Source organism: Bos grunniens, chromosome 11 (assembly GCF_055505025.1).
Source record: "Bos grunniens cultivar Pamir isolate PY7600 chromosome 11, Bosgru_T2T1.0, whole genome shotgun sequence".
Classification (NCBI taxonomy): domain Eukaryota; kingdom Metazoa; phylum Chordata; class Mammalia; order Artiodactyla; family Bovidae; genus Bos; species Bos grunniens.
The window spans coordinates 36972464-36988666 of NC_141175.1; the positions used below are offsets into that span (position 1 = coordinate 36972464).

Below are 16203 nucleotides of genomic sequence, written 5' to 3' on the forward strand. Positions count from 1 at the left end.
AGAAATCCTTAGAGCTCCCTTTGCCTGCAGAACAAGCCCAGACTTGACAGAGCTGTGCAGGTACCGGCCCTCGACTACCTGCCTAGACTTGGGCCCTCCCAGCAAACACTAATCTCAAGCCTATTTGGTCCTCCGTGCCTTTGCTCAGAGTTTCCTGAGCCTGGATTGCCTTTCCTACTTCCCTGCCTATCTAGGTCCTACTTCCTTCCCAGCCCATTGAGGATGCAGCTTTTCCACAGAGGGTCTCTGGGTGCCTAGTCAGATAGCACTGAGGCTCTCCCCATGTGCCCATCCCTACCCAGGACCAGGAAGGACTGGATTCTCCAGGTGTTGCAACAAGCATTCCCTGGGCAGTATAGAATCACCATGAAACTAGCTGGCGACTCATCTGGTTTGAGCCTCTTACACTGTAGACATGTCTGACTCTTCCTCGTGAGGGGTGCCTGTGTCACCTGGGTCTGTCTTGGAGGAATGGAGGGCTGGCCCTGGTAACTTTAAAGATAGCGTGGGTTTGCATGTTTGTGCGTGTGTGTTTATATGCAGGGTGGGGGAGGGAGAGGAAGAGCTAATACTAGACATTAGTGATTACCTACCAGCAATGGTACTAAATTATGTTTGTACACAACTTCACTGGATCTTAACAAAATCCTTTGTTAGAACACTTTTTCAGGTAAAGAAATCAAAGCTCAGAGGAATTAAATAATCTGCCCAGGTTCATTCAAGAGGGCCAGGGCAGGGTCCCAGCCTCCCTGTGTCAACCACAAAGCAGAGTTCCAGGAGTCCCGAGTGGATGTTCAGGGCAGCCTGGGGTGGGGGGTGGGGTGGGAGGATTACTTACCCCCAAGGCCCCTCTCCAGTGGGTATTTCAGCAGGGATATATTTTGGGTTCAAACTCTTAGGTTTGGTGACTCAGTCATCTTTCCCTTCTCCTCTCTCTCCTCTCCTGGACATGGCACCATCATTCCCATCAAACATATCTGAGTGGGTGAGCTCTCTGACTTACTGGAACCCACGTCCCAGGACTGGGGACCAACCCCATCCCAGTCCCCCTGTGCTGACCCTTCCTCCCTCCTCAGAGCCTTGCCCTCCTGCCTGAGGACTGTTCATTTGAGGACCAGGATCTGCCCAGCTCCCTCCGGAGCAAGGTGGACCCTGTGGGCTGTGCGAGGCACAGGGCCGTGGGGACTTTGTCCTTGGGGCTGAAGGCATTCTTTCCTGGGACAATACCTGTTTGTTCCCTTTCTACTTGAAACCTGAGTCCCCTTCCGTCACCTTTCTTCATTCCTGCGATGCTGGTCACCATGGAACCTCTTTAGCCATAGTTTTAGTGGAAGGAATGGACAACAGTCAGTTACTTTGGGTCACTCCGTTTCCTGAGTGGGGACTCTGAGGCTGAGGGTGGAGGAGCCAGCCACCTTGGGTGATCCAGAGCATCAGGGGGTGAGGAGGGGACCCTGGTCCCCAGAACCCCCTCACTGTAGCCCTTTAGGTCAGGGACTGGTTTTCCCTTCAGGGGACAGTCACTCCTTGAAGCCCAGGACAGTGATGGGTCAAACGGGGGTTCAGTGGATTGTGCCTCAGAGGTCAGCACTAAGTACTGTCCATGCCAAACCCCAAAGCTTTGTCTTCATTTGGAGTGGAATATCTGATTGTGGTTTTATAGTTTGGGCATAGATCTTTAAGTTTCCACCAGGCCTTGGGGAGGCGCCACCCGCTGTCCTGACAGAAGACGTGGTTGTCCGTACACAAGTGTGGGCACCTCCCATTGGCAGACGCTGAGGAGGCCAGTATGTAGACCCTGAGGGCCTGAGGGGTTAAAGGTGTGAACATAGGAGGCAGGGGCCTGAAAGGGACTCTGTCTCATTGGCAGACGCTGAGGAGGCCAGTATGTAGACCTGAGGGCCTGAGGGGTCAAACGTGTGAATGTAGGAGAGGGGAGACCTGAAAGGGACTCTGTCTGCTGGGTTGCCTGGGCAAGCCATGGAGTGTACTCACCTTCCCTTCCATACTGTTGGTGTCCCTCAGGGCGTGGAGGGACATGGGCCATTCTGGTCTGCTGGGGAGGTAGTAGTGAGAGGGATGGAGGCAGTCTTGCTCAGAAGGTGCCGTTGAACCTTATGTGTCTGGGCCCTCAGGCAGCTCTAAATCTTCTTTTTAGCTTCATAGACATGATTACTATGGGGAGACTGAGACAGCATATCCACTTTGATAGCCTAAGGTCAGAGTCAGGGCTAGGGTCTTCTTATACAGGGAGTCTGAACTACAGCCTGTGTGAACATCAGAGTCACTCAGGAGTTAAGGGAAGAAAAATAACCAGACAAAGCCCTGTGGCCATTCTCTGGAAGAGTCTGCTTCTGTGGAGATCTGGGTATCACCTCGGAATCTGTCATTCTAATCAGTTTCCAGGAGATTTTGATCTGCAGCTGAGACTGAGAACAAGGGCTATAGCCAAACACCACGTTTCCACATGTGATTCACACAGAAAGCCTACACCCTGGTTAGATACAGGTAGCAGGAGTCTGTGGTGTCCAAAGCCTGGACTCCAGCTTGTTTACTTTGATTCAGTCTGTCCCTCGAGGAACGTTCTTTCTGGGTTTTGCTGGAAGCAGCCATCTTGACAAATTCTTGAGTCTCTCTTGCTCAGAGAGGTGAGAGGTGGGGTATTGGGACCCATGGAATAAATCTCCCTCCACTTCACTCTGGAGAAGGGCCATGTCTCTCAGCTATTCCAGGCTGCTTGTTACTACTGTGACAGGCAGTTGTCTTCTCCTCTGATTGTGAGGAAAATTCTCCTCAGAGAACCAAGTGGCTGGAGGCTGTAATCAGCAGGACCTCAGAGGCTGGGCTGGAACCTCTCTTTGGCCAGGGGTTGCTAGGAGCTGCTCTTCCTGCTGGGGTCTGGGTGGGGACATGGTGGGCTGGCTTCCAGACAGAAGGCAGGAGTTTTCAGTTCCTGGGTTAGGATTTGTTGCTCAGCAAAAAGAGTCTGGCATTGCCTCCTGCCCTGTCCCCAGATGGTATCTCAAGGGACCTACTCTGGGGCAGAAACTGGGGGATATGGAAGGTGTGGCCTTTGTCCTGATTTTATCATTGATCATTTCTGGTCACCTCCCTACCTGTCAGGGTGGAAATGGGTCACTATGATATCAGCAGAGAATTTATAAAACTGAGTGAACTTGCAGAGTCTGCGGTGAGACCTTTATTACATGAGAAAAGAATGAAGTCAGGTCAAGGGCAGGAATGGACGACTGACCCCGGAGGGTTAAGGGAGGCTGGAAAGAGGCTTGGAGGGGTCAAGTGGTCAGCTTAGGACAATGAAATGGCTGGGTGTGTCTGAGGTTGGCTTGGTCAACAAATTGAGAATGAGGGCCAGGAACTTTGTGCAGAAGACTGGTGTGCCTGAGAGAAAACAAGGGAGTTAGTCTCTGCAGAGTCCCCTGCTGCATCCTTGAGTGATAAGAGGGGTTGCAAAGCTTGACTCAGCATGAGCTTCCAGGGCAGCTACCAGAGTAATGAGCAAAGTAGAAACTGGTGGGGAAAGGAAGTGTCAGACTCCCCCTTGATAAGCTCCATCTTTCCCAAGACCCTGAGGTGACCGTGTCAACGCCAAAGCCACCAGCAAAATTGGGTTCATGCATTTCACTGACACTGTTCATAATGGACTGTCTACAGTCATGCAGACTGCCTACATGGACTGTTTACATAACGGACTGTCTATAGTCATGCAGTCTGGAGAGTCCCTTGGACTGCAAGTAGATCAAACCAGTCCATCCTAAAGGAAATCAGTCCTGAATATTCATTGGAAGGACTGATGCTAAGGCTGAAACTCCAATGCTTTGGCTACCTGATAAGAACTGACCCATTGGAAAAGACCCTGATGCTGGGAAAGATTGAAGGCAGGAGGAGAAGGGGATGACAGAGGATGAGATGGTTGGATGACATCATTGACTTGATAGACCTGAGTTTGAGCAAGCTCTGGGAGTTGGTGATGGACAGGGAAACTTGGTGTGCTGCAGTTCATGGGGTTGCAAAGAGTCAGACATGACTGAGCGACTGAACTGAACTGAACAGTTATGCAACCTGGGGACTTGGAAACTTTAAAGTGTCCAAGAGAGTCCGAATGTTAAAAGTGCCCTCAGTCCATGCCAAGTGCCAAGTCGCTTCGATCGCACTCGACTCTTTGCAACGCTATGGACCATAGCCCACCAGGCTCCTCTGTCCATGGGATTCTCCAAGCAAGAATACTGGACCGGGTTGCCATGCCCTCCTCCAGGGGATCTTCCTGACCCAGGGATCAAACCCATGTCTCTTTACATCTGTTGCACTAGCAGGTGAGTTCTTTACCGCTAGCACCACCTGGGAAACCAGTGGCAGATTTCTTTACTACAAGAATGCTTTAAGGGCTTCTCTGGTGGCTCAGCGGAGAAGGCAATGGCACCCCACTTCAGTACTCTTGCCTGGAAAATCCCATGGACGGAGGAGTCTGTCCATGGGGTCGCGAAGAGTCGGACACGACTGAGCGACTTCACTTTCACTTTTCACTTTCACGCATTGGAGAAGGAAATGGCAACCCACTCCAGTGTTCTTGCCTGGAGAATCCCAGGGATGGGGAAGCCTGGTGGGCTGCCGTCTATGGGGTCACACAGAGTCAGACACGACTGAAGCGACTTAGCAGCAGTAGCAGCAGTTGGTGGCTCAGTGGTAAAGAAACAACCTGTCAATGCAGGAGACACAGTTTCAATCCCTGATCTGGGAAGATCCCACATGTCTAGGAGCAACTAAGTCCCTGTGCCACAATTATTGAGCCTGTGCTCTAGCGTCTGCAACTATAAAGTCCAAGTGACACAACTACTGAAGCCCGAATGCCTAGAGCCTGTGCTGAGGCAAAAGAAGCCAAGGAATGAGAAGTCCGTGCACCACGGCTAGATAATAGTCTCTGCTTGCCGCAACTAGAGAAAACCCCGCACAACAACAAAGACCCGGCATAGTCAAACATAAATAAAAATTTTAAAGCTCTTAAAAAAATAAAAAAGAAGAAAGAATGCTTTAGCTCCTGGGGGGCTTCCCACAAAGTGGTTTAAAAAGAGTTTGTGATTTGTACTGATCCTCTCTGCCTCTCTCCATTGTATGTCCCTGGATGTTATAGGTTGGGGTCCTCTGGATGCTTGAGGATTGTGCTCACGGCCCAGAAACTAGCTGCTGCCTCTGGACAACCCCCCAGGTGCCTCCTCCACCCAGGGCATGGGCATCCGTGACGATGTATCCCCAGGTAAGGGGCCCCAAGGAAGGATGTGGGGGTGGGGATCTTCCTTGGATACTCCCACGGGCTCTGCTTGGGAGATGTGGTTGGGCCGCCAAGGCTTTCCATCCGGGCCAGACTCCGTGGGCTCTCCCTGCTCAGCCTCCTGTGGGGGGCTCCCTATCTGGCTCCAGATTCCAGGGTTTGCTTCCACTCTCTGAGCTGATGGGCTGACTGAGGGTAGTGTTCTGTAGTGGGAATACGAAGACGGGCCAAGGATGCAGGAGTGGGTCCATGGGAGAGCTGGGTGGCCCCGTTTTCCTCAGCTGACAGGGCAGGAGACAGTGTGGCCAACTGTTTCAGTGTTCCAGGCCTGGTGCTGCCGCTGGGAGCCAGCTGTGTGAGCCTGTTTCCCCTGGAGGGTGAGGGAGTCAGAGGTCCTGCCTGGAGCGAACGGGTGCTTGTGAGGTGGAGCTGCTTCTCCTGGGAGGGGCCTCTGCAGGGGCCTGGAGACTCCTTGCTAGGAGTGTGGAGAACCGGGGACGCCTGAGCAGTTCAGGGAACAGGCCACTGTGCTCAGGGCCGAGGACCGGGAACTCATGAAAGAGGCTGAGAAGGTGCAGTGTGGGGAGGGTTTGGAGCAAAGCTGGGAGAAGTCATGCGGAGCGGGCTGGAAAGGTGGGCTTTGGTGAGGAGCACGGTGCCCTGGCCGGCTGGGGTCGGGGTGGCAAGCCCCCACCTGAGGGCAAGGCTCTGATTTAGGGGATGGGCCACAGAGTGCCCGGGACCATCTGTCCCCTATCCCGGCCTTAGTGGACTCTAAGACACTGCTCTCCCTGCCTTTCTGTCCCCAGCCAAAGTTCCAGCTCCTGTGGCCGTGTACGGTGGCAGCGTTCCCCAGAGCAGTGCTGGGCCCCTTGCACTCCCAGGTGGAAGCAGTGACTCCAGCCTGGAGACTTTTGGAGAAGGTGAGATGGAGGGATGGGCTTGGTGACTCCATCACATCAAATGGCCTTTGAATGTCCCAGCAGCCTCTCTGGGGCCTTGGAACAGAGATGGGCCATTCCACCTGGCAGCCACACAGACAGGGTCAGTGACCACAGAGCAGAGCTTGGACCTCATCCTGGAGGGAGGAGATGGGTGTGTTTAGATGCCCAACTGTGTCCTCAAGCCATAGCAGGTGTTAATTTTACCCTGGTCCCTGCTGGACATGTCCTTTGGTTTTAGGTGGGTCCTTGGGCTTCCCTGGTGGCTCAGATGGTAAAGTGTCTGCCTGCAATGTGGGAGACCTGTGTTCGATTTCTGGGTCGAGAAGATCCCCTGGAGAAGGAAATGGCAACCCACTCTAGTACTCTTGGCTGGAAAATTCCATGGACAGAGGAGCCTTGTAGGCTATAGTCCATGGGGTCGCAAAGAGTCGGGCATGACTGAACGACTTCACTTCACCTCACTTTTCAATTCTCTGCCTCAAAGGATGGAGGTGTACGGAGGGCTCCCGCAGGAACAGGGAATAAGTGGGGTTCTCCTAGGAATTGCAGGAAGGCCCCATGAGCCCCAGGAAGGCAGCGCTGAGGTCCTGGGGCCTGGGTGGTGTTAGCACTCAGGGAAGTGGGGGGAGTGGGCTCCTCTAGCATAGCAGTTCTTGTCTCAGCCTCCCTCCAGCTAGCACCCAGCGCCCTCCTGGAGAAGCCATCACAGCTCTTGAGTGGACGTGGGGACCCTGGCAGCCTCAAACTGGATGCTCCCCTGAAGGGCTGGCAGGCCAGGAACGGCCACCCCAGGAACCTTGCGGCCTTGTCTCTGGGTCCCCACCCGCTGGTGCCGCTCCCTTCACTGAAGTCAGAGGCCAACAGTGTGGCCCGGGACACCACCCAGATCAAGGACAAGCTCAAGAAAAGGAGACTCTCAGAGGGCTTGGCAGCATCTTCCCGTGGTGAGCCCTGGGCCCTGCCCAGACCCCAGCCCTAAGGTCAGGGACCCCAGGCCACTTGGACTGTGAGAGTCAGCAGGTGTGCAACTGGCAGCTGGGGTCAGAGGTGGTCGGGGGGCACCCTCTCTACAGCCCCTGCCTCCTCCGTGGAATGCCATCTCCCACTTAGGCCTCTGCAGCGCTTCCCAACCGGACTCCCCATTCCCACCCTCGCCTCCTTCTAGTCTTCACTGCAGAGCAATTCTTTTCGAACACAGATCTGACCACCTTCTTCCTCCCACTCCTGCCAACTATGCTAAAGCCACCCGTGGCTTTCAAGTGGATACAAGGACTAGAACCCGCTGCTTTCTCTCCTAATTCAGTACTGATTTTGTTCCCCTTTCTACCCAACCTGCCTCTGAATTTTAATTACTTAATCAATTTATTCTGAATTTTAAATAGGTGACTTTGACTGACACTTACTACCAAATTTTACAGGAGTGGGAAAGGACACTCAGCACAGTCTAGGGGTGGGCTTGGGGCTGGGGGAACATCTGCCCCCTCCTCTTACCATGCCAGCCTCCCCAGGACACAAGGCCCTGTTGCCAAGCAACTGAATTAACTCCACCCCCCACACTCTGGGGACTCACTTACTCCCCATCCCTACCACATACAGCCTCTCTGGATCCCGGTGGAGGCCCCAAAGGAGTTCCCCTGAAGACTGCCATCCCCCGGGCCACCTCTCAGAGGCTGCTGAGGGTGTCCAGGCCGATGCCTCCCATTCAGAGCATCCCCACCACCCCAGAAGCCAGCATAGCCAAGGAGAAGGGCCTGGACCCGCCCATAAGCCGTCAGGGTCCCCAGGAGCTGAGACCTGGTGCCCAGGAGGTAAGGCAGTTGGACTGCTCTGAGTATTGCCTTCCTGTCCTTCTGTTTTTCTTTCGATCCTTTACCAATCCCTGTTCCTGGGCCCTGAGCATCTCTGAAAGTATCTTCTCTGGTAGTTGCCCCAGAGGTACCGAGCTGGCTCCTTCTAAGCAGATGCTGTGTGATTATCCATCTTACATGTGATGGTTCTCAAGCCTTCTCTGATCTAAATGTTCCAGAATTTCCTATGGTTCTGACCCTCCTCACTTTTGGCAAGGGACTGTGGCAGAGGGGAAAGAATACTGGGTTAAGACTCAGGAGATTTAGGTTCTGGTTTCCACTCTGCCCCTCACTGGCTGTGTGACCATGGGCAAGTCACTTCCCTCTCTGGGCCTCAGTTTGCACTAAGAAAAGGGAATTGGACCTGATGTTTTTGAGGATCCCTTTCAGCTCTGATGTTCTAGGATTTTCTGAAATGAGAACAGAAAAACAACTAATAATAATGACTAAAGGGGTTGGAGGAGGAATGAGAGGACCCCTTTTTGTTTAAACGGTAAGGAAACAATGAGCTCAGAGGTCCCAGGTTGTGCTATTAAAAAGAGAAGCAGGATACTTACCAGCGCTGTGGATAGAAGGGACCACTCTGCACGAGGCACCTGGGAGCTGAGCATCCAGAGTGGACTGTTTCGTGGACCAGACCCTCCCCTACCTCTGCTCCCAGGTACAGATTTCCCAACAGTACCTGCACTGCAATGATGAGAAGATGCACAAGTCCCTGGGAGGCATTGTGATCCCACCCATCCCAAAGGCCAATGTACCCACTGGGACCTCCCGCACACCTGGCTCCCTTCCCAGCCTCTTGCCTCTGGGCCAGGACATCCTCACGGGCCTGAGGCCCCCCACCACACGGTAAGCAGCCCTAAATCAAAACTACCTGTGGTCCTCTCTCCTCTACCCTCCAAGATCTGCTTGGACTCCCTATGACTGAGTCTCCACCCCAGGGCAGAGCTCTGGGAGCCAGATGTGTGGAGGGCAGGGTCCTCCACCATGAGCCTCTGACCTGGGGCAGTCGCAGAGCTGGCCCTTGACTCCAGCAGGAGGGGTGCATAGGCTTAATTAACAATGTCTTGACCTCTGTTTTCTACCAATGTCCTGATACGTGTGGTTGCTGCCCTGATGAATAGAATATGAATATTTTTAAAGCGCTATTGGATTCATGATAGCTCTTTGTGATGGGTGCATTTTCTTAATGAATGGACGTTAAAAATGCAAGCATTATTGTGTCTATATATGGGGGTAGTCTACAAAAGTTTTGGACTAAAAAGGGAATCAAAAAACTGGGAATCAGTGAATAGGGAGAGTGAATAGAGAATCAGTGAATAGAGAGAGAGGGAGAGATAGAGACAGGGGGAAGTAGAGAGAGCGCTCTCTTTGGGGTCTGCTGTGCCCATTTCTCTCAAGGGTCCTCTGTCTCCCACATCGCCTCCCCTTCTGTCCCAATACATGTCCACATCTTACTGTACCCTGGTGAAGTGTGGGAGCCCATCTGTGGACCTGCTCCTGGATTTAAGCTCTCTGCTCGATTTTTCCACCGACCTCTTCCTCTACCGGCCTCCACCTCCTCACCGTCGACACCGCCTCCTCGTTTCCTGCTCAGACATCCACCTCTTCCTCCCCTCTGAGAGTTCGTGGTGGCTTTCGTGATTCTCTGGCCCCCGATAAGTGACCTTTCCACCCATCCCACTGCTCTTGAGCTGTTGATGTCCTTGAATTCTTTGCCTTCCTCACCTTCCTGACTTCCAGGCAGTTTCCTGTGTGCCCCCTCTTTCCTTATTTCTTAAGTGTATTCCAGAACTCTTCGCCTCCATCTCCTTGTTCTCCCCTGGGAGGCTTATCTGTGCAGGTGGCTTCCAAGGTCAAGTGGGATGGGAGACTTCCACATCCCCTGGGCTTCCCTCCTCCTGTTGAGCATTCCCAGGCCCTCAAGGCTGATGCAGATCCAGCGTTGGAGGCAAGGAGGGAAGGAGGGTATATCACCACCACAGCATCACGGATGGAGCTCTTCGTGTTTCCCCTAACTGTCTCTCCCCCACGACCCCCTAATTTCCACTGGGGTGCAGGAGTGCTCTTTGATCTTCCAATTTCAGCATCATTTTCAACTCTTGCCCCCTGTTCCTAACAGATTGCCACATCCCATGCGGGCTTTCTTAAGCAACGAGAGACAGTACGGAGGCTACCACCCCTGCTTGCCCTGCCTTTGCTCTTGGTTTGTACTTGCTGGGTCCCCTTTGACCTCCCCCTGGAGCTCCTACCCCATCTCCTGTGGCCCTGAGCTCTTCATCCTGATCTTTTGTTTTCATCCACCCCCCCTCCCCAAATACACCCCTTCCATGCACCTCACTTCTATTGACTTCCTGGTGCCAGCAGCTTAAACAGGAGTCTCCTTGGCCAGACATTCAGGGTGTCCCAGTCCACCACTTCACACTTCCTCCTGTGCTGCTCTCTGGGAGCCTGAGTGGCAACCCTCTCCACCCCCATACCCCTGTGTCCAGCCCTGGACGGCACCTCCCTGAAGCCCCAACATGAGCCTCTTACCCTTGGCCTGCTGGTCAGTTCCTACATTTTTCAAGCCCCAGCTCCACGTCCACCCTCTCTGTCAGGTCTTCCCTGGCCTCCTCGGGATGTGGGGAAGGGCTCTGTTCACACGGCACCCAGCCTGTGTGCGGTCCAGCCACCTCCCACCTACTTATTTGCTCACCTTTTATTTCAACCTCATTTCTATTCTTGAACTTGCAGCACTATAAGGCAGGGGCTATATCTGGACACTTCTGTGGCTCCCAAGGTGTCAAGCTCCCATGTGAACTGCCATGGATTAGTCACACGTGGATTAGGCAGATAACATCTGAAGTATCTGCCTATTTGCTGTCAGGTTGTGACATGGATTTCTCTCCATTGACTCCGTGAGGCTAGCTAATGGCTGGGAGGGAGACTCCATTACCATTTCATCCATCCTTCATCTGTCTGTCTGTCCATGTGTCCGTGCATCCATTGAGTCACTGTTAAGAACCACTCTGTGCCAGACACTGTGTCAGGCGCTATGAAAGCAAAGCCAAACAAGACATTCCCTGTGTTCTGGGAGCTCATAAGGGAAATTTACCAGCAGACCATTGACTAAAAGTCCCAGTGAGGTAAACACTAAGGTAGAAGGCTGCCTCTCATTCTGAGGAGCGCTGTGGAAAATTATTTCAATCAGGCCAGGAAGACTTCTCAGAGGAGGTGAGGCCAGTTGAGTTTTGAAGGCTGAGGCAGAGTCTGTGAGATGGAGAGAGGGAGAGTTGGGGAGGATGACTGACTGAGGCATCTAGGGCATGGCTAGTTTTCCAGCAGCACTGTATCTGTGTGTGACGGGGGGTGAGGTACGCAGGGCTGAAGGGCCCGTGTGCTAAACTGAGGAGCGTGAGCTTTACCCTGAAGCAGTGAGGTGCCACTGGGGGCTTTTTGGTGTGGAAGTGATGTCAGATCTGATTTAGGAAGGCCACTTTGGCCACGGCAGTGTGGCATGGGCTGTGCACACAGTCGGGGTTGCCTCAGGGATCCAGGGAGAAGCTGTGGGCACCTGAATGGGCAGAGGCTGTGGGGCCCTGGTCTGCAGTGGTCAGTGTGCAGAGGGGCTTGGAAAGTGAAGAAGTGGGGGAGGGGATTGGTGACTGGATGTGGGATGAAACAGGTAGGGAGCTGAGGCCCATGCCAGAGTTACTGGATAAACAGCCAGACAGATGGTGGTGGCTTCAGCAGGACAGGGAATTAGGAGGAGAGGCAGGCTTTGGAGCCTTGGGGTGGCAGCTTGAGAGTGGGTTCAACTTGTGCTGCTGGGGACACTGGTAGATGCTCAGATGTCTGGCCAGGTGCGTGGAGAAGACTGTCGATGCAGGTAGAGCTTTGCTGTCCCCATCATTTGCGTGTGGCCTGGTGGGACCGCCTCAGGTCACGGTGGGGGTTCAGAAGAGGGAGAGGGGGCTAGAACGCTGTGTGGAGAAAAGTGAAGGCTCTCTGGGTGTGGGTGACCTTGGCCTCTGTCCTTTCTGCTAATGGGTCTCTAGAGAAGGAAAGGCGGAGAAGGCAATGGCACCCCACTCCAGTACTCTTGCCTGCAAAATCCCATGGACAGAGGAGCCTGGTGGGCTGCAGTCCATGGGGTCATGAAGAGTCGGACACAACTGAGCGACTTCACTTTCATGCATTGGAGAAGGCAGTGGAAACTCACTCCAGTGTTCTTGCCTGGAGAATCCCAGGGATGGAGGAGACTGGTGAGCTGCCGTCTATGGGGTCACACAGAGTTGGACACGACTGACATGACTTAGCAGCAGCAGAGAAGGGAAGGAGAGGTTTGCCAAGGTCCACAGCTTGAAGGAGGCTGAGCCACGTGCTCTGAGGCCACGTCCTCTGCTCAGAGGGGAAGGGAAAACAGCCTCCAGCTCGAGGTCAAAGGGGCGAGGCTGTGGGCCAGGAGCCGGAGATGGCTGGGTCTGAGGGAGGAAGCAGTGCCATGATTACTGGTGCCCTGTACCCACTCTGTGCCTAGCCAGAACCACCAAAGGGACTTCCCAGCTCACCTCTGCCCAAGCCCTGTTAGCACAGCTGGGCAGTGGTGGGTTCCAATGGCAAAGACCTAGCACCCTAGCTGGGCGCCCTGGGGTGTTTGCCTGTGTCTCCAAGCCACACAGGCCCTCCCTGGGGGTCCTGATCTAGGAGGCTGTGCCTGTCCCACGGAGCAACTCAGAGTCTTGGTTGGCCCAGGCTCTGGCCCTTCCTGTAGACCTCCGGTCCCCTGACCTCCACGGTCTCCTCAGTCAGATCAGATTAGTCCCTCAGTCGTGTCCGACTCTTTGCGACCCCATGAATCACAGCACGCCAGGCCTCCCTGTCCATCACCAACACCCGGAGTTCACTGAGACTCACGTCCATCGAGTCAGTGATGCCATCCAACCATCTCATTCTCTGTTGTCCCCTTCTCCTCTTGCCCCCAACTCCTCCCAGCATCAGAATCTTTTCCAATGAGTCAACTCTTTGCATGAGGTGGCCAAAGTACTGGAGTTTCAGCTTTAGCATCATTCCTTCCAAAGAAATCCCAGGGCTGATCTCGTTCAGAATGGACTGGTTGGATCTCCTTGCTGTCCAAGGGACTCTCAAGAGTCTTCTCCAACACCACAGTTCAAAAGCATCAATTCTTCAGCGCTCAGCCTTCTTGACAGTCCAACTCTCACATCCATACATGACCACAGGAAAAACCATAGCCTTGACTAGACAAACCTTTGTTGGCAAAGTAATGTCTCTGCTTTTGAATATGCTATCCAGGTTGGTCATAACTTTCCTTCCAAGGAGTAAGCGTCTTTTAATTTCGTGGCTGCAGTCACCATCTGCAGTGATTTTGGAGCCCAGAAAAATAAAGTCTGACACTGTTTCCAGTGTTTCTCCATCTATTTCCCATGAAGTGATGGGACCGGATGCCATGATCTTCGTTTTCTGAATGTTGAGCTTTAAGCCAACTTTTTCACTCTCCACTTTAGGGACCCTATATCTGGGCAGGCACTCAGGTGGGCTCTCCTACAGCCTGTCCTCCGGCCATCCCAGCCTAGGTCACCCTGCTGAGTGAACACTCTGAGGCCAGAGCACAGGATGTCGTGTCCCAGTTCTCGTGGCTTGTCACCCTGTCACCCCCCCAGAGCCTTCTGCTGTCTATGCATTTCCCAGTGAGAAGAGAAAAGTCCATGTTAGATAATGTATATCTGGTCTTCCTGGGAATGTAAGGCCCATCCATGCATCACCACCTGTCTTAGTGATGCTGTATTCCCAGTGTCTACACAGTGCTTTGCACATAGTACATCTTCAATAGGGTATGGTAACCCACTCCGGTATTATTGCCTGGATAATCCCATAGACAGAGGAGCCTGGCAGGCTACAGTCCATGGGGCTGCAAAGAGCTGGGCCTGGCTGAAGCAGCAACATGCATGCACAAATGAGTAAACAGTACTGTTTACTTTAAAAACTGCAATTAAAACCAGTGCCAGGAATGCCTCATCTTCCCTTCCTGTGCTCAGTTTGAACTGAACGTCTCCTACAAAACAGTGGTGATTTCCCATCAGCAGCAAAGGGGGTCACTCCCTCTAGACCCTGGAGGAGAGAAGGAGTGGGTCTCCCGAGTTGGGAGAGGATTGAAGTCAGTCTGTCCTGAGGTGGGAGGAGATTCACCCCCATCTCCTGCGCACACAGCAGGGGCAGGGCTTCCTGTTGGACTGAGTGGTTTACTCATGGAGGCTGGCTTCCTGGGGAAATCAATGGTCTATGCAGCAAGAAAACAGGGTTCTGAGTTTTGTCTGGACCAAGCCTGCCGGTCAGCCTGCTCTCAAGTCCAGAAGGAGCTGCATCTCCTGCTGCCTTGAACACCTGGCCAAGAGCCTCTTTACAGAGGCACCCACGGCCCCCTCTGTCTCATCCCCCTCTCAGCTGTCACACCATCCTGGAGCTAGCCTGGGAGCTAGCTCTTGCTTGCTAGCTAGCGCAGCAGGAGCTCTTGCTTGCCATCTCTCATGGTGCTTTTTTCTCCCCCATTCTTTTAAGATTGGTCTGGGAGCATGGGCCTCGGGAGAAGACCCCCAGATCTCTGGGTATGTACTCGTCTTGCACCCTTCCATTTGTTATTTGACTCTCTGGTTCCTGGGTTGGATCATGGGATTGGAATTAGGGCTAGAGGAGATCTGGGTGCTCTTAGACTCATTGCCTTCATTTCATGGAAGGGGAAGCAGAAGTCGCCCTGGTCCCAGGGAGGGTGGCCCCTGCTCTGTGGTACCCTCCACCAGCATAGGTTGCTTCATGATCACCCAGCTGAGAGAGACGGTGCTGTCCCATCTGATGGAGGAAGGGTGCACTGAGGTTCACCAAGATGGACCTTCTTAGTGCACAGAAAGCACGCAGGTCCTTGCGGCTCCAAAGGTGGGGTTTGTCCCATCCTATGGCTGCCCCTGGGCTTCCCAGGTGGTGCTAGTGGTGTGGTAAAGAACCCGCCTGCCAATGCAGGAGATGCATGGATCTAAGCGAATAGAGGATTCCTCTCCAGACAGAGTGAGAAATTAAACTGCATCCCGTGAATCCCTTGGTCAGCTGATCCCAGGAGGTTTCAGCCTCAGGGGAAGAGAGCCAGCTGGGCTGGCAGTGAGGCAGGTGGTTGAGGCTCAGAGAGGCTCTCCAGCCTATGACCTAATTCGTGGGGAGGATGGAAGGTCGAGTGAGGGGACATGGGCAGAGTACCCTGGGCCACAGGCCTAGGGGTGTTGGCGGCAGCTGCTGTGCTGACTGGCAGGAGCGGGTGGACTGTTGCCCAGCTTCCGGGCAGGTCACCCTGTAATCAGCTCAGCAGCAGGTTAGTTGGTCAGGGGGAGGCTGCTGCCCATGAGGCCCCAGGGTTAGGATGCCCAGCTGGGCCTGAGAGGCAGGCCTGGCATGGAAACCTCTGCTGTGGCCAGTCTTCCCTCTTTGGCCGGGCTGTGGCAGGGTGAGCTGGGGCAGTCCAGTGTGACACACACGGGCACCCAGCGTCCCTTGAGAGCTTCCTGAGAGCGCTGGAAGGGGTTTTGGGCCAGGGGACGCCAGCCTAGAGCTACTCCCCTGTCTGCCCCACCAGGTTGTCACTTGAGAACCGGGTCCTTGTGGGGCAGGGGCCAGGCTGCTTGGACAAAGCTTTCCAGGGAGTCTCTTGGAGGCATAGGTGAAAGGGGGCTACAAACTGGCAGAGTCCTCAAGAAGCTCTCTGACCTTCCAGCTGTCGGCAGAGGACAACACTGCCCAATGTGGGCACCACGTCTAGCATGTAGTCGGGGCTCGCATGGTAGTGTCTGAAGCTAAGGGCTTTCCTGCAGTCCCTGCTCTGGTGAGCTGGCATCTGGGCGCCTATGCCCTCGGTCCTGCCTTACTTCCCGGCAGACAGAGGCTTCGCCCCTCCTCCCCCTTGGTTCTGGAGTCTTCTCCCAGGAGGGATCTTTGGTAGAAGGCAGGGGCTGGACAGAGATCTCGGGGTCCCCAGGAGCCCTGCCAGATCCCCAGACTCTACACCCTTTCCAGCCTCAGGCAGCCCCAGGTGGTGGCCCCTCTTCCCAGAGGAGCCCTGATTTGCAAGTTCTCTCAAGGCCAGTGA

The 16203-nt window shown here is 54.0% G+C and overlaps 1 protein-coding gene across 1 annotated transcript in view; it reads left to right on the forward strand.

The window, feature by feature from the left end:
- The window catches only part of TOGARAM2 (TOG array regulator of axonemal microtubules 2), a 59114-nt gene that overhangs the window by 8611 nt on the left and 34300 nt on the right, over window positions 1-16203 (forward strand). Inside the window, exons 2-7 of the mRNA XM_086326142.1 lie at window positions 5147-5269; window positions 6094-6207; window positions 6891-7172; window positions 7825-8036; window positions 8737-8924; window positions 14634-14680. Coding sequence (XP_086182268.1) covers window positions 5242-5269; window positions 6094-6207; window positions 6891-7172; window positions 7825-8036; window positions 8737-8924; window positions 14634-14680 — 871 coding nt within the window. The 5' untranslated portion in view covers window positions 5147-5241. The remainder of the gene's footprint in view (window positions 1-5146; window positions 5270-6093; window positions 6208-6890; window positions 7173-7824; window positions 8037-8736; window positions 8925-14633; window positions 14681-16203) is intronic.